The sequence below is a fragment of the Pongo abelii genome, chromosome 2, assembly GCF_028885655.2.
Source record: "Pongo abelii isolate AG06213 chromosome 2, NHGRI_mPonAbe1-v2.0_pri, whole genome shotgun sequence".
Taxonomy (NCBI): Eukaryota; Metazoa; Chordata; class Mammalia; order Primates; family Hominidae; genus Pongo; species Pongo abelii.
This window is the reverse complement of record NC_085928.1, coordinates 180,110,238-180,132,544: the sequence shown is the minus strand read 5'-3', so window position 1 is coordinate 180,132,544 and position 22,307 is coordinate 180,110,238. Positions and strand designations below refer to the sequence as shown.

At 41.7% G+C, this 22,307-nt stretch overlaps 1 protein-coding gene across 10 annotated transcripts in view; it reads left to right on the top strand.

Moving 5' to 3' along the window:
• Positions 1 to 8,707: 8,707 nt before the first annotated feature.
• The window catches only part of PHC3 (polyhomeotic homolog 3), a 95,216-nt gene continuing 81,616 nt past the window's right edge, over positions 8,708 to 22,307 (top strand). For 6 of the 10 annotated variants that reach the window (XR_008523201.2, XM_063721581.1, XM_063721580.1 and 3 more), the window contains exons 1-4: positions 8,708 to 8,770; positions 11,559 to 11,724; positions 17,488 to 17,643; positions 18,749 to 18,826. Coding sequence is in view for 9 of the 10 variants with exons in the window: in XM_063721581.1 (XP_063577651.1) it covers positions 8,757 to 8,770; positions 11,559 to 11,724; positions 17,488 to 17,643; positions 18,749 to 18,826 (414 nt within the window). In the remaining variant the exon portion in view is untranslated. 10 annotated transcript variants of the gene reach the window in all.

Sequence of the window (22,307 nt, the reverse complement as noted above, 5' to 3'; positions counted from 1 at the left end):
TTTTTTGTTTAATTTCACAATAACTTTGTGGTAAATATTATTCTCATTTTTTAGATTAGCAAAGTGGGGATTAGAGAGGTTAAGGAGTTTCATTCATTCAATGCATAATTTTTGAGCACTTAATGTATTAAGAACTAGGAATATCACAGTGAGCAAAATGTGGAGCTTACAACCTGGAGGTTGGTGGGAATAGTAAATAAATAAACAAGTAAGTATGTACATAATGTCTGTTGCATTGAAGTGCTATGAAGAAAAGTTAGTGGGATAAGGGAAGAAAAGTGATGACAAGGCCATATTAGGTTGGGTGGTCAAGGAGTGCTCTCTGAGGAGATGTCTGAACGACATCTGGATGGAATAAGGAAGTGAGGTCAGTGTGAAAGGCATCCCTGGCTAGGGAAGTAGCAAGTGCTAAGGGGAGAAATAAGGAAGCCAGTGTGGCTGCAGCCAACAGAGCAAGGGAAAATCACTTAGGGCCATATTGGTGAGACAGGAAGCCACTGGGGGATTTGAGAGAACAGTGACACTCTGGTTTACATTTCTTCCTTAAGGTGTACTGTATGCAGAATAGACTGTAGAGGAACAAGAACAGAGGCCAGGTGACCTGTCAGAAGCCTATTGCTGTGGTCCAGGAAAAAAACTGTGTCTTGACTTAGGCTGATAATGGTGGAGGTGGTAAGAAATGTCAGATTTGGCAAGTGTTTTGAGGAATTCGTGCATGTTCACAATGGTGTGGCCAGAGATGCGGTTATATTTTGAAGATGGAGCTGATAGGATTGTAAGAGGTCACAGAGCTGGTGCATGGTAGAGCCAGGATTCAAGTCTTAGTTTGTCTGATTCGAAAGCCCTGATTTACAACAGTGCTTCTAAGCTGCCACAATGCTAAGCAGAAACTAAGCATAAAAGCAGAATGGAAATGAGAGCGTACAGCATCCTCAAGTGTTTATTGAGCACCTACACACTTGTAGTGAGGCCTTGTGGCACTAAGCAAAAAATTCTGGAATGGGAGGATAGGAGGTCAGAGTTCAGATTCTGCTTTTGCCATGGATTCTTCCTCAGTATGGGTCACATCATTTTGAAAGTCCCTTCCAACTTTAATGCTCTGTTTCCACTCTTCAGCACCGAGGGAGATACAGCCAACTGTGTACAGTGCCACCCACTGGTATATAAGGGAAAGTAAGACTGGTAAGCATATGATTTTTTTTTTTGAGACAGTTTCGAGTTTCGCACTTGTTGCCCAAGCTGGAGTGCAATGGCCCGATCTCGGCTCACTGCAACCTCTGCCTCCCAGGTTCAAGCGATTCTCCTGCCTCAGCCTCCCTAGTAATCCTAGTAGATGGGATTACAGGCATGCACCACCACGCTCGGCTAATTTTTTGTATTTTTAGTAGAGACAGGGTTTCACCATGTTGGCCAGGCTGGTCTCGAACTCCTGACCTCAGGTAATCTGCCCATGTCGGCTTCCCAAACTGCTGGGAATTACAGGCGTGAGCCACTGCGCCCCGCCAAGCATATGATTAACATAATGATCTATTGCAAAAGTAGGTGAGAGGTAGCAAGACTAGGGAATATGTTTTCAGTTTCAATAAAATTTGCTTTATGGCCGGGTGCGGTGGCTCATGCCTGTAATCCTAGCACTTTGGGAGGCTGAGGCAGGCAGGCAGATCACCTGAGGTCAGGAGCTCAAGATCAGCCTGGCCAACATAGTGAAACCCTATCTCTACTGAAAACACAAAAAATTAGCCAGGCATGGTGGTGTGAGCCTGTAACCCTAGCTACTTGGGAGGCTGAGGCACAAGAATTGCCTGAATCCGGGAGGCAGAGGTTGCAGTGAGCCAAGATCACACCGCTGCACTCCAGCCTGTGTGACAGAGCAAGACTCTGTCTCAAAAAAAAAAAAAAAAAGAAAGAAAGAAAAAGGAAAAAATTGGTTTAGTAAAAGTATTTAGAGTCGGGCGTGGTGGCTCACGCCTGCAATTCCAGCATTGTGGGAGGCTGAGGCAGGTAGATGGTTTGAGGTCAGGAGTTTGAGACCAGCCTGGCCAATATGGTGAAACCCCATCTCTACTATAAATACAAAAAAATAGCCAGGTGTGGTAGTGTGCACCTGTAATCCCAGCTACTCGGGAGGCTGAGGTACAAGAATTGCTTGAACCTGGGAGGTGGAGCTTGCAGTGAGCCGAGGCTGAGATCCAGATCGGGCCACTGCACTCTAGCCTGGGTGACAGAGTGAGATTCTGTCCCAAAAAAAAACAGTATTTGATTTTAGAGTATTAAAGAGAAAGCAAGTCTATCTATGTGTCATTCAAATTTACAGGCTATACTGAAATTTTGTCTTATTCAACCAAATATTCAAGTCTTCATTCTCTCAACAAGCATTTAAAACTGATTGATTATTATGCATATTCAATCATAGTTATTGAGAAAATCTAGATGAAAGAGGACCTCGATAAAAAGTTAAAAAAAAAAAAAAGGTGCATAGTGGTGAGTGCCTGTAGTTCCAGCTGTTTGGGAGGCTGAAGCAGGAAGATCACTTGAGCCCCAGGAATTCAAGGCTACAATGAGCTATGTTCATACCTGTGAGAAGCCACTGCACTCCAGCCAGCCTGGGCAACATAGCAAGATTGTCTCTAAAAAAAATTAAATGAAAAAAAGAAAAAGAGGACTTTTTTAGACTTTACGTTAGACTTTTTTAGACTTTACAACAATCTTGTGAGGTATTATCATCCCCTTTTTTCTTTACATTATAAAACAAAACTTGGGCTGGGCACGGTGGCTCACACCTGTAATCCCAGTACTTTGGGAGGCCAAGGCGAATGGATCACCTGAGGTCAGGAGTTCGAGACCAGCCTGACTGACAAGGTGAAACCCCATCTCTACTAAAAATACAAAAATTAGCTGGGCATGGTGGCAGGCGCCTGTAGTCCCAGCTACTCGGGGGGCTGAGACAGGAGAATTGCTTGACCCCAGGAGGCAGAAGTTGTAGTAAGCTGAGATCGTGACACCACTCTAGCCTAAGCAACAGAGTGAGACTCTGTCTCAAAAAAAAAAACCAAAAACGAAAACAGAAAAACCCCAAGAAACTTGAAGCAATTAAATTACTTGCTCAACGTGGCTCACTTGGTAAAGGAGTGAGCTCAGTGTTTAAATCTAAGTCTGTTGGACTTTTTGTCTCATCACATTAGATCCTATGAGAGCAATCGTGGTCCAACTGAGGCATCGACAGTGTGTGTGCTCTATTAAGTACTCTGAAAGAACCCAGTGTAGGGCGGTCAATGATGTAGAATAGTCAGCAAACTTTTTCTGTAAAAGGCTGGATAGAGCCACATGCGGTGGCTTATGCCTGTAATCTCAGCACTTTGGGAGGCCGAGGTGTGCGGATCACCTGAGGTCAGGAGTTCGAGTTCAAGACCAGCCTGGGCAACGTGATGAAGCCCCATCTCTACAAAAGATACAAAAGTTAGCTGGGTGTGGTGGCTCACACCTGTAGTCCCAGCTACTTGGGAAGCTGAGGCAGGAGAATCACTTGAACCCAGGAGGCGGAGGTTGCTGTGAGCTGAGATCGTGCCACTGCACTCCAGCCTGGGCAACAGAGTGAGACTTGGTCTCAAAAAAAAAAAAAAAAAGCCCGGGCGCGGTGGTTCACGCCTGTAATCCCAGCACTTTGGGAGGCCGAGGCGGGCGGATCATGATGTCAGGAGATCAAGACCATTCTGGCTAACATGGTGAAACCCCGTCTCTACTAAAAATGCAAAAAAATTAGCCAGGCGTGGTGGCGGGCGTCTGTAGTCCCAGCTACTGGGGAGGCTGAGGCGGGAGAATGGCGTGAACCCGAGAGGCGGAGCTTGCAGTGAGCCGAGATGGTGCCACTGCACTCCAGCCTTGGCGACGGAGCGAGACTCCGTCTCAAAAAAAAAAAAAAAAAAAAATGCTGGATAGTAAATATGTTACACTTTGCGGACCATCATGGTGTCTGTCACAGCTATTCAACTCTGCCTTTGTAGCATAAAAGCAGCCACAGATAATACATAAAGGAATTAGTGTGGCTGTGTTCTAATAATATTTTATTTATGGACACTGAAATACCTAAATTTCATGTGTCATAACATATGATTCTTTTGATTTTTTTTTTCAATTATTAGAAAATGTAAAAATCCATTCTTAGCTCGCAGGCCATACAAAAACAAGTTACAGTCTAGATTTAGTCTGTGGGCTGTTGTTTGGCAACCTCTGATCAAGAGACCAGACCAGTGCTGTCCAGTAGAAAGAACTATCTGTGATGATGGAAAACTATCTGGATGACGGACAGTACAAATCTATGTCTGTACTGTCCAATATGGTAGCCACTAGTCGTATGTGCCTATTGAGCAACTGAAATGTGACTGTGCCACTAAGGAACTAAAAGTTTAATTTAGCCCTCCCTTTCCTTCCCCTAACCTTTACCATTTCTTTTTTTTTTTTTTTTCAGACGGAGTCTTGCTCTGTTGCCCAGGCTGGAGTGCAGTGGCGCAATCTCGGCTCACTGCAACCTCTGCCTCCCGGGTTCACGCCATTCTCCTGCCTCAGCCTCCCGAGTAGCTGGGACTACAGGCGCCCACCACCACGCCCGGCTAATTTTTTGTATTTTTAGTAGAGACGGAGTTTCACCATGTTAGCCAGGATGGTCTCGATCTCCTGACCTTGTGATCCGCCTGCCTTGGCCTCCCAAAGTGCTGGGACTACAGGCGTGAGCCACCGCGCCTGGCCCACCCTTATCATTTCTATAAGGATTAATGCACAGTTTCCCAACTGATCCTCTCCCCAGTTACACTTTCCCCCAGTCCATCCTTCACAAAGCTAGAGGGATTTTTCTAAAATAAAACAGGATCTTTGTACTTTTCCAAGGTAATGGTTCTTGCAAAACTTGAGAAAATCCAACATGCTAGCATACCATATACATTTTTTTCCCCTAGGAAATGATAGAGGTAAAATACCTTCTGTTTGATCAGACAATTGATGGTAAGTTTCTTTTTTTTTTTTTGAGACGGAGTTTTGCTCGGTCACCCAGGCTAGAGTGCAATGGCACGATCTCGGCTCACTGCAACCTCTGCCTCCCAGGTTCAAGTGATTCTCCTGCCTCAGCCTCCTGAGTAGCTGGGATTACAGGCACCCACCATTGTGCCCAGCTAATTTTTGTGTTTTTGTAGAGACGGGGTTTCACCATGTTGGCCAGGCCGGTCTTAAAACTCCTGACTTCAGGTGATCCACTTGCCTCTGCCTCCCAAAGTGTTGGGATTACAGGTGTGAGTCACCGTGCCTGGCCGGTAAGTTTCTTGAGAGTGGTCTTTCACCATACCTTGTCCCCTTTAATGTTTTGCATAGTGGCTTGCTGAATGATGTAGTGAAGAAAACTTGGCTTTGGAAATGGCAACCTTAAATTAGAACTCCACTTGTTGGACATGCTAGCAGTCACCCGAGGCACTTAATTACCTTGAAGCTCACTATACTTCCATGCTAAATGGGAATCATGATAACTATATCACAGAGTTATTGTGAAGATCAACAAATGAGTTTTATGGAAATCCTTTGCACTTTATAAAAGGCGATACAAGTATTGAGCATTGAAATGTTTCTAAAAAACAATACTATTCTGATTTTACCCAACATATATTCCGCCCTGGCTTTTTTTTTAGACGGAGTCTCGCTCTGTTGCCCAGGCTGGAGTGCAATGGCATGATCTCAGCTCACTGCAACCTCTGCCTCCTGGGTTCGGGTGATTATCCTGCCTCAGCTTCCCCGAGTAGCTGGGATTACAGGCACCTGCCACCATGCCCGGCTAATTTTTGTATTTTTAGTAGAGACTGGGTTTTACCATCCTGGCCAGGCTGGTCTTGAACTCCCGACCTCAGGCGATCCGCCCATCTTGGCCTCCCAAAGTGCTGGGATTACAGGCATGAGCCACCGTGTCTGGATATATATTCTCATTTTTAAAGGCAATCTGTACGAGGTAACACTAGGGATATAGGACCTAGATGTTCAAGTGAAAGGAGGATAAAAAAGAACAATTTTGGCCTATGTATTCCAAATACATCTTTGACTTATGCATTTTCCATGTTTAGGCCTAAGACTGGTTTCTTCACTTTTGTTTCTTTAAACAAAATAGTTTCAGCAATACCAATATATAGTTGATTCTTGAAAGTTTTGTGGTTTTTTTGTTATGGGTTTTTTTTTTTTTTTAGACGGAGTCTCGCTTTATTGCCAGGCTGGAGTGCAGTGGCACCATCCCCGCTCACCACAACCTCTGTCTCCTGGGTTCAAGCAATCATTGTGCCTCAGCCTCCGGAGTAGCTGGGATTACAGGCACACGCCACTACCGCCCGGCTAATTTTTGTATTTTTTGTAGAGATGGGGTTTCACCATATTGGCCAGGCTGGTCTTGAACTCCTGACGTTTGGTGATCCACCCGCCTTGGCCTCCCAAAGTGCTGGGATTACAGGCATGAGCCACCGCGCCCGGCCGATTCTTGGAAGTTTAATCAAAGGCCGGGTGCAACGGCTCACGCCTGTAATCCTAGCACTTTGAGAGGCTGAGGCCGGCGGATCACCTGATGTCAGTAGTGCGAGACCAGCCTGGCCAACATGGTGAAACCCCGTCTCTACCAAAAATATAGAAAAAGTTTGCTGGGTGTGGTGGCACGTGCCTGTAATCCCAGCTACTCGGAAGGCTGAGGCAAGAGAATCGTTTGAATCCGGGAGGCGGAGGTTGTGGTGAGCCGAGATCTCGTCGTTGCACTCCAGCCTGGGCGACAGAGTAAGACTCCATCTCAATTAAAAAAAAAAAGTTTAATAGCAATGATATATGAGCAAGTCAGAATGAAAGAAAAAGCAGTAATATTTTAAAGCATCTACAAGGACTTTTTATTTTCTTTTGAGATGGAGTCTCAGTCTGTTTCCCAGGCTGTAATGAAGTGGCACTATCTCCCTGCAACCTCCATCTCCCAGGTTCAGGCGATTCTCCTGCCTCAGCGTCTGGAGTAGCTGGGATTATAGGCGGGTGCCACTACACCCGGCTAATTCTTGTATTTTTAGTAGAGACAGGGTTTCACCATGTTGGGCAGGCTGGTCTTGAACTCCTGACCTCAGGTTATCCGCCTTCCTTGGCCCCCCCAAATTGCTGGTATAACAGGAGTGAGCCTCTGTGCCTGGTCTACAGGGACTTTTAAAGGAGACTTTCTCAATGAATTCTAGAAGCAGTAGTAGATAGTACTGCTATTAGGTAGACAAGGTAAAAAAAAAGATGTTATCAGATGGGAAAAGTGGGCAAAGGGACCATTTAAGCTCCCATAGATAGGAAGTGTTCTTTTCCCTTCCTTAGGCACATCCTGGAATATAGGATTTCTAAGACCAAGTATACTTTTCATTAGACCATATTACACTTCCGGATGGATTTATATCAATACTTCATTCTCAGTTCTTGAAATTATTGTGACTCCATCACCTCACAAAATGCAAAAAGAGACATTGTTTATGGTTCATATGCTTTTTTTTTTTTCCTGTAAAGGGATGTAAAGATTTATTATACACCTTGAACTTTAAAGTTTCCAAAGCACTTAATAGATGTTTCAGAACACTTTTTCCTCAGCCTCCTGAGTAGCTGGGACCACAGGTGCCCACCACGACATCTGGCTAATTTTTGTATTTTTTGTAGAGATGGGATTTCCCCATGTTGCCCAGGCTGGTCTCAAACTCCCGGGCTCAAGCAATCCTCCCAACTTCACTTCCCAAAGTGCTGGTATTATGAGGGTGAGCCATCATCCTGGTCTTCAGAACACATTATATTGTATGCAAATGTCTATAAAACCCGCTCCGCTACTTCTTGGAAGACAAGGACTCATCTTTATTATTTCATATTTATATTTAAATGTGTTATTTTACTTATCTTTATATGTTTGTCTCACACACCTGAGTTGTTGGCATTTAGCAGACTACACTAGCAAACTGGTGGCTGTTCCTGCTTGTTCCTTGTGGTATTCAAGTTTGCAATTCCTACTAAGCGCTCAGCAAATTCATACTGAAGACGTGAATGATATGCCTAGGGTAGTCAGGATGATTCCTTAACCACTCATTCACTGGCATCTGAACACATCTTTCAGCTGGAGAGAGGTACTCGCTGGTTGGGACCCTCAAGCTCCAAAGCTCCCAGGCAACAAGCCCTGCAGCCAGCCCTGAATTTCCTTTCTCCCTGAGACCTCAGCCTCTAATCCTCATGGGTATTTTCTTTGAAACCACTCTGCAGTTTGCATAGGCTTTGGTATATTTTAGATATTCTTCAAAATTATTATTATTATTATTATTATTGTTGGGCTTTTTTTTGGTAGAGTCAGGGTCTCACTTTGTTGTCAAGGCTGGTCCTGAACTCCTGGCTTCAAGAGATCCTCCTCAACCTCCCAAAGTGCTGGGATTACAGGTGAGCCACCGCGCCCATATTCTTCAAATTTTAAGTTTAACAATCTAAGATAACTTTTTATATCTTTATTACAGATACCTCCCCAAGAGGAAGACCTTGGACGAGAGAAAGCAAGGGGTTGGAGAGGAGACACTGGTTATCTTAGCGGGGGAAATCTGGTCACTTTCAGAGAGAGCAATTCCTGAGGTGGGCGGGGGCGATTGGAAGCTGAGGACCCCACGTGACCTCGGGCTCCGGGGGCTGAGCCGACCCCGCCTCTCCGCCCGCCGCCGGGGGGCGCATGCGCAGCCCATGTTAGTGATGGAGGAGAGAAGATGGCGGAAGCGGAGTGAGTGACTAGATGGTGACTGATGTCGTAACTAGGGGGGGCGAGTTGGGGCAGCGACACGTTCCCTCAGGGGAAAGCTCAGGGCTCTTTTGCGGGCAGTGTGGGGAAAGAGAGACTCGAGACCCGTCTTATCGCGGAGGAGCCTGCTAGGCCGGTGTCGGGGGGCGAAGACGAACTCTAGGGTGCAGTTACCCGCCAGGCAGGAGCGCCCCTTCCGCCGTCAGGTCCCGGATCTGCGCGGCCCTGCGCGCAGGGTCACCCTTGGGACCCCGGGAATTGGGGTTTTCCGGGGAACGAGCCCGGGTGGGCTCCTCAGGCGCTGTCATTCCTGCAAGTGGGCCCCGCGGGCAGCCTTGTTACGGCTGCCTGCGCAGGGGCCCGCGGAGGCTGGGTAGGGCAGGGCGGGCACTGCCAGGCCTCCTTTGCCTTCCTCTCCTTCCCGCCCCGGCGCCACCCCACTCCTCCTCAGCCGGAGAATCCAACACGCGGGGCTGCCCGCCGCCCTCGTGCGGGAGGCGTGGAGGAGGTGTCCCGGCGTGGGCCTGAGAGCGGCGGGGGCTGCTTGCAGGTCTGGTGAGGCTGAAAACACCCTGAAAGAAAGGTCTTTCCCTCGAGTCTCTGGCTGCAGCGTTGCTGCCTCACACGCGGGCCACATTCTTGTGTGTCGGTGTGACGGTATGTTTAACGACTCCAGAACTTACTGTTTCCTGGGTAGGCCTCTTGTGCACCAGAACTGCTGGCTGGCTGTATTTTGCAGGTATTAGTATGCCTAGACGGTGGAGTTACCAAAATTGTTCTTTTGTGCCAGGCCTCGAAATGCAGTGCGATGGTTTGGCCAGTTCCGCTCAACCGGTGTTTAGACTTATGCCTAGAATTTGGATTCTCTGTGACCATTTTTGGTTAGGAGTTAGAACTGTTTACCATACTGTTTGGATTGGAGGGCATAGTTGAGCAGATTAACACTTTTAAAAAACCAGAACTTAAGCTGGCCTTTTGCATGTCACTGGTGCACGATACGGTAGTAGAATGACCGGCAGCAGTTTGGTGAAAAGTTTACCTTACCTACCACTAACACTGTATAATGTTGAACAGTTACCATATGATGCTGTGATTTGATTGGAAGACAGTTTGGGGAAAAAAAAAAAACCAAAAAAACAGAAGCATAAAAATGTATGAATTATTTGCTAATCCAAAAAGTAAGTGAGGAGTCAGCTTTCTTCCTGACGGTTTTTCTTTCACTTTTCCTCTTATTTTCTTTTTCTTTCTTTGTGACAGCGTCTCTCACTCTATCTCCCAGGCTGGAGTGCAGTGGCACGATCATAGCTCACTGCAGCCTGGACCTCCTGGGCTCAAGCGATTTTCCCACCTTAGCCTTTCAAGTTGCTGGGACCACAGGCCTGTGCCACCAGGCCTGGCTAATTTTTTATTTTTCATTTGTAGAGACAGGGTTTCCCTATGTTGCCCAGGCTGGCTTTGAACTCCTGAGCTCAAGCAATCCTCCCCCAAAGTGGTAGGATGACAGGTGTGAACCGCCACTCAAGGCCCCCACTTTTCCTTTTTTTTTTTTGTCCGTTTTTTTTTTTACATTTGGTTCCTCAGAGAATGTAAATACTGTTTACATACGTAATATAGAACAAAGAAAATTTGTACTTAAAAAAGCAGCGCTATGGGAATAGTGTATGTGTACCAATTAGTGCCAAATTCATTTGTTTTTTCGTGGAATAGAAAGTCGTCTTGTTACATTTTTGTCAGTGCTGCTAATGTGGGGTGGGTGGGATTTAGTTTCTCAGAAGAAAAGACCAATAAGAAAAGGGAGATAAAACCAGTATAATCTCTTGTGTGCTTTTCACCTTCGAGGTACATTTCTGACCCGACAAAAACTACTGCTGTTCTGGTTTCTAACAATATGGAGGTCCTTAGAATTGACTTAAAATGTTTGAATTTATTCAAATACAGATTCTGTATTTAGTGGAATTTTGTACCACAACAAGTAAGATTATAGTATTGGAGGGAAGAGATCGGAAAGTCTGGTATAAAAGTGTACTTTACTGTCCATACATGAGGAAGTGACATAATTTATGTTTTCAAAATCTGGAGTAATTCTTTGTGAAAAAGATTTTGTAAGGGTATGGGAAGTTGCTGTTTGCTTCTTCTCTGTGTTCTCACAGCAATCTGCTAATAAGTATAACTCAGCTATTAGAAGTAGTAAGGACAGCGTTGTAGACTGATTAGGGGAAAAGCCAGTGTGAGTTAAAAAAATTACTTTTTAACATTTTTAAAAAAGAACATTTTTTAAGCAAAGTTTATATGGTAAACTAAACTAAGCTGGTGAACATGAGTCCTTAGGCATTCTGTTCTAATATATAGGTAAGAATGACTTTAGTTTGTAATTAGTGTGGTCAAAAGAATGTAAAGAAATGTTTTAAAATACTCTGATACTGCTTAAATTTTTATTTTCCTAGGTAGTTTAGTATGCTCTCATTACCTGTTTTGGTTTAAAAAAAAATCTTTCGGTAATGCAAAGATAAACTTTTGGCTATGCGTTATCTGGGTTACATATTCTGAATCATTTGAATTCAAATGTAGTAGGTATTAACTATTAAATATGCTCCATATATGTGAAGTATTTTTCCGTTCTAAGTGCTTATAGTGACTGTGTGTTGGCTGTCTTTTATGAGAGCCTTCCTAGCAGTTTAGATTACTGCTGATTATTTCTTTGGAATGAATATTCTTTAAAGCTCGTAAGATAATGCTTTTACCAATACAAACCCTTTGTGTGACCTGCCAGATTTAAGGACCATAGTACAGCTATGGATACTGAACCAAACCCGGGAACATCTTCTGTGTCAACAACAACCAGCAGTACCACCACCACCACCATCACCACTTCCTCCTCTCGAATGCAGCAGCCACAGATCTCTGTCTACAGTGGTTCAGACCGACATGCTGTACAGGTATTTCAGCTGTAGTGATGGGTAGTCTAAGACTTAAGATGTCATATTACTTTTTGCTTAAGCCGGATTTATATATTGTTTCATATTCTCAAATGTACAGTTAGAATTACTAATGTTTGAATCAACTGTCTCAATCCATTTTGTGTTGCTACTAGCAGAATACCAAGACTGGGTAATTGTAAAGAAAAGAAACTTACTTCTCACATTTCTGGAAGCTGGGAAGTCCAATATGAAGGAGCTGGCGTCTCACGAGGGCCCTCTTATTGCCTCATTCCATGCTGGAAGACTAGAGAGCAAGATATCAAATTTGCAGCCTCAAGCCCTTTTAAAATCTCCTTTAGTCTATTCATGTGGGCGGAGTCCTTATGGCGTAATCACCCTTCAGGGGTCCCACCTCTTAACACTGTTGCATTGGAGATTAAGTTTCCAACACATACTTAATTGGGGGACACATTCAACCACAGCAACAGCCAACAAAGTTAATTAATAATCATACTATTGGCCAGGCGTGGTGGCTCACGCCTGTAATCCCAACACTTTGGGAGACCAAGGCAGGGAGATAGCTTGAGCTTAGGAGTTGGAGACTGGCTGGGACAACATGTTGAAACCCCATCTCTACAAAAAATACAAAAATCAGCAGGGCATGGTGGCATGCGCCAGTGGTCCCAGCTACTCAGGAGGCTGAGGTGGGAGGATTGCTTGAGCCCAGGAGGTCGAGGCTGCAATGAGCTGTGATCGCACCACTGTACTCCAGTCTAGGTGACAGAGTGAGACCCTGTCTCAAGGAAAAAAAAAAAAAAGGGCTGGGCGTGGTGGCTCACACCTCTAATCCCAGCGCTTTGGGAGACCAAGGCTGGTGGATCCCTTGAGGTCAGGTGTTCGAGACTAGCCTGGTCAACATGGTGAAACCCCGTCTCTACTAAGAATACAAAAATTAGCCAGGCATGGTAGTGCATACCTGTAATCCCAGCTACTTGGGAGGCTGAGGCAGGAGAGTCACTTGAACCCTGGCGGCAGAGGTTGCAGTGAGCCAAGATTGCACCACTGCACTCCAGCCTGGGCAAAAAGAGTGAGACTCCATCTCAAAAAAAAAAACAAAAAAAGAAAAAAAAAAAATTATATATATATATATATATATATGTATATAGTATTGAGAGGGCTTACATTTGTCAGTATGTAGTTTATAGGATTATGTGTAAAGAAAATTATAAGGGGAAAGTCTGTGGGTGCTGCTGCAGTGTGAAGGCATTCAACCTAGAGCCCCAACATGCAGAATGGCTGTAGGTTTATTTTATATTGGAACTCAAAATATAGACTTAGGGAGATCTGTTCTGGTGTGTAGATATGTTACGAAGTTTATTTTAAACCCAGGTGGCCTAAGAACCCTAAGCAGGAGGATCCATTCTAAATCCCTTAGGGGCAGAGGGGGAAGGGAATATTGAACTAGGAAGTCACTTAGTTGAGAAAGTAAAGTTTACTTAGTTAACATTTATGATAATGGAGGTTGGGGCAATATGGTATTATATAAAAAGGGCATGGACCTTCCACTCTGTTATGCTTTGTTTGAATTCCATTTTCATTATCTTTAGGAGTTATATAGCCTTGGGTATGAGACATAATCCCCTTGAGCCTCAGAAAACTAAAATGAGGGTGAGACTACCTATTTCATTGATTACTCTGAGGATTAAATGAAGTATCTTTGAGATTAAATGAAGTATCTAGAACTGTATAAGGCACATTATAGGTTTCCAGTAGATAGTAATAGCTAATACTTATTGAATAATTGCTGCGTGCCAAATATTTGATAAATATGTTATATGAATTATCTCCATTAATCATTACCAGCCCTCTATGAAGTAGCTATTATTATTATCTCTATTTTACTGATGGGAAAATAAATGCTTTAAATCAGCTAAATAACTTTCCCAAACTCACCTAGCTAGTTCTCAGACTTCAGCCTTTGTGCCGTTAACCACTCTGTGAATTCTTATTTTTTCTATTATACCTGCTTTCTTCCGGTAGAATCCTTATAATTGCATCTACCCTGAAAATAACTGCTTGCAATATAGTCCTTCCTCTCCTCCATTTTTCCATGGTGGATACCCCAGTATAATGTCTATTTAACTGTCTTTGGTTTAGGATTTAGTTTTCCGAAGTCACTGTGGAGTGGAACCAGCCAGTTCACCAGAAATTCAAACTTGAATGCAGAGTGAGGTTTTAATGTTTTTTACCTTTCTCTGAGGTAAGGGATATAGGGAAAAGGATTTAGATCTTTTTTTTTTTTTTTTGAGACGGAGTCTCGCTCTATTGCCCAGGCTGGAGCGCGGTGGCGTGATCTAGGCTCACTGCAGCCTCTGCCTCCCAGGTTCAAGCGATTCTCCTGCTTCAGCCTCTGGAACAGCTGGGACTACATACAGGCATGTGCCAGTAGGTCCAGCTAATTTTTGTATTTTTAGTAGAGATGGGGTTTCACCATATTGGCCAGGCTGGTCTCAAACTCCTGACCTTGTGATCCACCTGCCTTGGCCTCCCAAAGTGCTAGGATCACAGGCGTGACCGGGTTTTTTTTTTTTTTTTGAGACTGAGTCTCGCCCTGTAGCCCACACTGGAGTGCAGTGGCGCGATCTTGGCTCACTGCAACCTCCTCCCTGGTCCAAGCGATTCTCCTGCCTCAGCCTCCCGAGTAGCTGGGACTACAGGCACGTGCCACCACGCCCAGCTAATTTTTTGTATTTTTAGTAGAGATGAGGTTTCACCACGTTAGCCAGGATGGTCTCAATCTCCTGAGCTTGTGATCCGCCCGCCTTGGCCTCCCAAAGTGCTGGGATTATAGGCGTGAGCCACTGTGCCTGGCCCCCTTTTTTTTTTTCTTCTCTCCCTCTCTCTTGCCTAGGCTGGAGTCCAGTGGCATGATCACAACTCACGACCCTCTGGGCTCAAGTGATCCTCCTGCTTCAGCCTCTTGAGTACAGGCACATGCGACTACAGGCACATGCGACTATACTTGGCTAATTTTTTTGTAGAGACAGGATCTTACTATGTTGCCCAGGCTGGTCTTTACCTTCTGGATTTAAGCTATCTTCCTGCCTTAGCCTCCCAAAGTGCTGGGATGAGCCACCACGCCTGACTGATAATGTGATCGCTTAATATACCATTTTGCCCTCTAGTTTTCAGTTAAGCTGCATATATTAATAAAAAATTAATAGATATGTAGATGTAGATATATCTCATAAATAGCACTAACTCTGGTTCTTATGAGACCATAGAATTGCTTCTCCCAAAATGCAATCAAATCAATATTTATTGAACTACCTAAGTAATTCTTTAATCTTCCAGCTTGCTTTTTCTGTCCTGGGAATTCTCTTCACCCTCCTTGGGTGAATAAGGATTTATAATAAATAAGAACAATTTGCTGTATCTGTAACTTTTATTTACTCATTGCTGTAAGTAATTGAATAGTAGTGAAAGACTGTGCTGACAACAGAAAAAATTAGTATACTCTGACAAAAGTATGTGTCAAATAGATTTGATTTTAGAATTTTTTTCCATATACAGTCCAGTGATTTAGAATTTTGTTATAGAATTAGAAGAACAAATAGAGATTGATCTGACTAAAAAAGGTATATTGTTATAATTCTGAATCACTTAATGCTGGCCTGTAGTCCCCTGCAGGTAGGGGTCAAAAGCTCCCATTGATTTGTGACAGAAATTTGTATCAGGCATAGTAGTCTATAGTTGGAGAGATGAGATATTAACACATGAAAATAAACAATAACACACAGAAATATGCTTTCTTGAAGTTTAGATAGAAGGATTCATGGCATTATGGTTCAAGATGTCCTGAGAGACCCTCAAGCTATAGGATCATGGCACTGTTACTCCCTTAGCTCTTTGAAAACTCTGGTTTGATGGTGCGATTAGGATTCTGTGCTGTTTCAGAGTCACAGTGAGCACAATGTGACTTTTGGATTTGGTTGTATAGGATTGACTTATTCTGACTTAACCTTTTGGAGAAGTGTAGGAATTTTCTCTGATTTTAGTAGAGTACTTGACTTTTCTATATTTATTTATGAAGTTTCAGGCTCAGATTTTACATTTTACTAACAAATATTCACAGTAATTAACACTTTTTAAGGAATTTTTTTAAGTAAGAATAGTTTTATTCAATGTTGAAGCAAAACAAGGTATTTGACATTTAAAAATTTTTTGAATTATTGAGTAATTTTCTAAAGAAGAAATAGCTTTATAATTTTATTTTTAATTTTTATTTTATTATTATTATTTTTTTGAGATGGGGTCTTGCTCTGTCGTCTAGGCTGGAGTGCAGTGGCATGATCTCTGGTCACTGCAACCTCCACCTCCTGGGTTCAAGCAGTTCTCCCACCTGAGCCTCCTGAGTATATGGGATTACAGGTGCATGCCACCATGCCTGGCCAATTTTTGTATTTTTAGTAGAGACAGGGTTTCACTATGTTGGCCAGGCTAGTCTTGAACTCCTGACCTCAGGTGATCTGCCTGCCTTGGCCTCCCAAAGTGGTGGGATCACAGGCATGAGCCAACCTGCCCAGCTGCTTTGTAATTTTATATGATTATTAATAATACCTACTCACTGTAAGATTTTCAGACATTTATAGAAAAGTATGAACTAGAAGCTAAAAATCACCTCTAATCTAGCTACCCATCAGTGGTCTTTGACAGTTTTCCTGTGGATTCTTTCAAATATTTTAATATAAAAATGGTATTTTACTCTATGTACTATTTTGTAACCCACTGATTTTCTTTTTGTTAGTAAATATAGATCGGTATCAGCAATGTACACTATAGTGGCCAGTAGTTACTTGTGGCTGTTTACATTAAAATTAAAATTAATTAAAATTCAATTTAAAATTAACTCAATTCTTTAGTTGCACTAGCCACATTTTAAGTGCTCAGTAGGCACATGTGACTAGTTGCTACTGTATAGGACAGCACTGATCTACATTACTATTTGTTATGGTTGCATGGTAAACGTATTTCTCTCCACACCCAAGCCCTGAATTCTACCAAGTTTTATCCCGAAAACGTTATACCAACTTTAATTTTTACTAGCAGTATGGGAGTATTGGTTTCCCCAGGTAGTAGTAGTAGTCTTTTAAATCTTTATCCATCTGAAAGTTGGAAAATAGTATCTTGTTTTAATTTGTAAGTTTTTGACTACTGGTGAGATTGAAAATCTTTTGAAATGCTTAGTTGGCCTGGCCTGTCTTTTGTGAATTGTCCACTGGGTTGTTTTTTTTTTTTTTTTTGAGATGGAGTCTTGCTTTGTCGCCCAGGCTGGAGTGCAGTGGCATGATCTCGGCTCACTGCAGCCTTCGCCTCACAGGTTCAAGCGGTTCTCCTGCCTCAGCCTCCCAAGTAGCTGGGACTACAGGCATGTGCCACCATGCCTGGCTAATTTTTTGTGTTTTTAGTAGAGACGGGGTTTCACCATGTTAGCCAGGATGGTCTCGATCTCCTGACCTTGTGATCCGCCCACCTCGGCCTCCCAAAGTGCTAGAATTACAGGCTTGCGCCACCGCACCTGGCCCACTGGGTAGTTTTAATGTGTACAAGTTAGTGATTTCTAGTGATATGTAACTAGGAAAGAAATAATGTTAATAAGCTTGATGATATTATGTATTAAAGCAGTGAAATTTTAAATTGCCACTTTTTTATACTTTGATTTTCTGATTAAGGTAAAGGTTGAGATTATGGTTTGACATTGGTTCAATTGACTTATCACAGGTAATTCAACAGGCATTGCATCGGCCCCCCAGCTCAGCTGCTCAGTACCTTCAGCAAATGTATGCAGCCCAACAACAGCACTTGATGCTGCATACTGCAGCTCTTCAGCAGCAGCATTTAAGCAGCTCCCAGCTTCAGAGCCTTGCTGCCGTTCAGGTAAGACTAAAGTAAGAGTTTATGAGATCAAAGTTTCTGTTATCTGTAGGTAGTTACTGAAAATAAATGCATTGGGTATTATTTCAGAGTTCTCAGATGTCCTGTGGTTATTTTTCCCGGAGGAAATATATTAATAGGTTGCCAAATAGAAGTTAATTGAGAAAAAGGGGATTTTTTTTTATGTTACTCTGTTTCTAGCTTTTGTCTCAGTGCTTTTTATCCAGATTGGAGAAATGCTATGTTAGTTTATGTGTATAAAGTTCTAGGTACAACAGTGAGTACTTAGGCTTACATAAATTGTATTTTTACTAAAAATAAGATTTAAAAAATTATGTAAGTAATTATACTCATTAAAAAATCAAACAATATTAAGTTGTTTATAAGAGATAAAGTAAAGCTATTCCTTTTCCCTGCCTACCACTGTTTCCCATTCTTCAAAGGTGGCCACAGTAACAATGTAATACATATTTCTCCAGAAATTTTCTATACAAAGATATGTATATCCATCTTTCTAAAATCCAATCATATTATTCCTACTGATAACAGGATTTCATTATTAAATGCTTATTTTTAAAAAAGATTTTCGTTATTATTATACTATTTAATAAAGCTGTGTAAGATTTAATCTTAAATCCCCTCACCAGAGGAGGATCTCAGTTGACTGAATCTGAAAAAGGTTTATTTCTATTACCAACAGATTCTCAGCTGTCGCTTCTTCTTAGTAGTGTAATTTTAAATAACATGTTTGTGATAGAAGTTAGGAAACTGAAACCCACTCACTGGCTCTTGCTGTAGCTCTAATTTCTTTTTCATAACTCTGGAGTAGTGATTCCACTTTAAAGATGACAGAGACCCATAAAGTGAAACTGACAATAAAGTAGCTAATAAAATAAGATTAGTCTTTGGATCCCCTGTTTTCACCATTCAGCTTTTTCTTATTTAAAAAATCTGTTTAACCAAAGCTTAAGCCATGTTGACTATAAAATTGGTTGTTTCATACATAGGCCTTTTGACATTTATGGTTGTGGTTTTGTGTTATCATGGTACCAGAAAGTTCTTAACTTCAGGTTTTTACCAACATATTCTAAAAGTGTTACTATTTTAGGCAAGTTTGTCCAGTGGAAGACCATCTACATCTCCCACAGGAAGTGTTACACAGCAGTCAAGTATGTCCCAAACGTCTGTAAGTCCCTAAATTTTTTTTTCTTGGATTTAAAATTTTAAAGAATTGTTTTCCAAAAGTAAACTTGTTATTTATGAAGCTGTTGTTATAATTTGTTGCATGCTGTTTAAAGTAACAATTGCCCAGAAATAGGAATGATAAAATTCAAGAATTCAGAACTAATGTTAAACTTATGAAAATCTGAGTCTTAAAAAAATCTTTTTGTATTATTTCTTGTATATCCTTTTGCACTGAACATGTTCAGATCTTATGTGGTTTCAGTTTTCTGTGTGTATTGAAAGCCTAAAATATATAATGCAGGGATATTGGCCATGAATTTACTGTGATATACAATAGTATGTCATGTCCTTGATAGACATCTAAGAATTTCTAACTTTGTGCAGTTCACATTCTAGAAATTATACTTTCAGCTTACATGAGTTATTTGGGTTCAATTTGCAAGTATCCATTCAAGATAGGGTAATTTATTTTGAGAAAGGAGTAAAAGAAAGCTGATTTGCTATATTGCACATATATATTGGGAAATTGTGCCAAGTTCCCCAGGTAAAATAAATTTATGGGCGTGGTAATACTTGTTTAGCTTTTAATTTTGGTATAATTTTAAACTGCAATAATAAAAAAAAATTTCTGTATCTACTCTACTCAGATTAATCAGTTATTGCATATTGCCCCATTACTTTATCATTCATTCTTTTCCACTACATGTATACATATTTTTTTTCTGAGTCATTTGTAAGTTGAGATATGTTCCTTTATTCCTAAATACTTTGATGTGTATTTCCTAAGAACAAGGCTATTGTTTTTTGAAGCCACAGAAAAATTACTAAATTCAGGAAATATAACATTAATACAGTGCAGTTCATATTAACATTTCATCATTTGTCTCAGGTTTCCCAACCTTATCACTATGGACATTATGAGCCAGATAATTCTTTGTTGTCAGGGGCTAGCATGTACATTATAGGATGTTTAGCAGCATCCCTGGCTACTAGACACCGGCAGCTTGTGGTCTTTCTCCTTCCTCTAGTGTGACAACTAAAGGTGTCTCCTGGTGGGGGGCAAATTGCCTCTAGTTGAGAACCTAATAATGTCCTTTCTAGATATTTTTTCCTGGTCCGGAATGGTAATATTTTGATACTTCATAAAATTGGCTCCAATACAATATAGTTTGTAGGTTGTTAAGGAATTGAAGGTTAAGGAATTGTGCTCTATTTCTTCAGCTAAGGGTATGGTATTTGCTAACTACATGCTGTGGTCAGCATATAGCTGTGGTTTTTTTTGTTTTTTGTTTTTTTTTTTTTGGCATGGGAATGTCCTGGAGTATGAACAAGATTAGTTTAAAAAGTTCCCTATGACTTGAAAATGTTAGATTAAATGAAAAAGTTAAGTAATGTAACCTAGCTCTAAGCATTAATACTGGAGTTTTTGTCATTGACATCAGATGTCTTTAATACAATGGTAGTTAAGGAAAGGAGTGGTAAATATTTTGTGGGCTACTGAAGGAAATTATATAGACAAATTCTTTATTCTGTGAAATACTGGAATAACAATAGGATGTATTTGTTATTTTGAATTTTTTTCCTTCATGTTATTAAAAGGTATCTTTTTAAACTGTTTTCTTTCATTATGGCTTTATGTATGTGACATTCACAGAAGTTAGAATTCTAGTGATTGTGCTTATATATATGACATTGTTAACGTTACTTGTCATAAACCAGCAGCATTGTACCGTGAAGTATGCCAAAAGCTGTAAATGGCTGGTGGGGGAAGATAAGTAAGTAGGAAGAACAGATTCCCAGTAAAATAAAGGAATAATACATTACATTTGCTTTATTTACTATCCTTTGTGGGCTTCTGCTCAAGTAATTTGACTAGCAGTAAAAATTTTAATGCCCAAGGTAACTTAGTAAATCTAGGTCAATATCCAAAAACGGGGTGGAGTGTGGTAACAAATCTCTTAAGTAGTGATGATAATGAGCCGTCAGGTAACAGACTAGTAGTTTTCAGAGTTTTCAGTATTTTGAGTTAGGTTTCCAGATAACAGTGAAGCCGAAAGGGTCCATTCTCCAGAAGAAAAAACGGCTGTCAGGTAACCAGCTAGGTAGTTGGGGCTTAGAGTAGAAGTGGGATACCAATGGGGAAATGGAATATTATTTTAAAAATCAAGTCCAAAGCCCAGTCATACCACCTGGGGGAACTGTGTACCTACTGATTGATTATTCCTAATATGAAAACCCGAAATGCTCTAAAATCTGAAATTTTTGCACACCAACATGACATTCAAAGGAGGAGTGTTCATTGGAACATTTTGGATTTTGGATTTTTAGATTTGGCATGCTAAACCAGTTTGTATCTTTCCAAAATCTGAAAAAAAAAAAAAAAAATCCAAAACACTTCTGGTCCCAAGGATTTCATATAACAGATACTCCATCTATATGTGGTTTAGAGAGTAGACTCTTGTTAATTGAATGTATAGGTAACTAGTGGGTACCTGCATTCTTTTCTTTTCTCTAATTAGAATCATGACTAATTCTACACTATTGTCAGTAGTGGAGTGGTGATTTTTTTTTTTTTTTTTTAGACGGAGTCTTGCTCTGTCTCCCAGGTTGGAGTGCAGTGGTGTGATCTCGGCTCACTGCAAGCTCCGCCTCCCAAGTTCACGCCATTCTCCTGCATCAGCCTCCTGAGTAGCTGGGACTACAGGCACCCGCCACCGCACCTTGCTAATTTTTTAGAGATGAGGTTTCACCGTGTTAGCCATGATGGTCTCGATCTCTTGACCTTGTGATCCGCCCGCCTCGGCCTCCCAAAGTGCTGGGATTACAGGCGTGAACCACCGCGCCCGGCCATGGAGTGGTGATTTTATGATTGTTTGGCTCTAAAACTAATTCGGACTGAGCCTTTAGGTTTATGTCTTTAGTATTTCAACTTAAATGGGGCAAAGATTTAGTTAAATTTTAAAATGGAAGTTAAACCAACTAAAAATTCTACTGCTGCAAAAAAACGGCATAAGCAAAATGAAAACAACAAAATGGGAGAAAATATGTTTGCATAAGTGGGTAATATTTCTTTTCTTTTTTTACTTTAATTTTTTTTTCAAAAGGGAAGACAGGGAGAATTTTAGCCTCCCTTTCCCTTTCCCTTTGCCTTTGACTTTGCCTTTCCCTTCCCTTTCTTTTCCTTCAACAGAGTCTTCTTCTGAGGTTGGAGTGCAGTGGCACGATCATAACTCACTACCGCCTCAATCTCCCAGGCTCAAGTGATCCTCCTACCTCAGACTGCTGAGTAGCTGGGACTACAGGCGCACACCACTACACCTGGCTTATTTTTAAAATTTTTACTAGAGTTGAGGTCTCGCTGTGTTCCCCAGGCAGACTGGTCTCGAACTCCTGAGCTCAAGTGATCCTCCAACCGCAGGTCGCAAAGTGCTGGGATTATGTGGTATAAGCATGAGCCACTACACCTGGCTGATAATATTTCT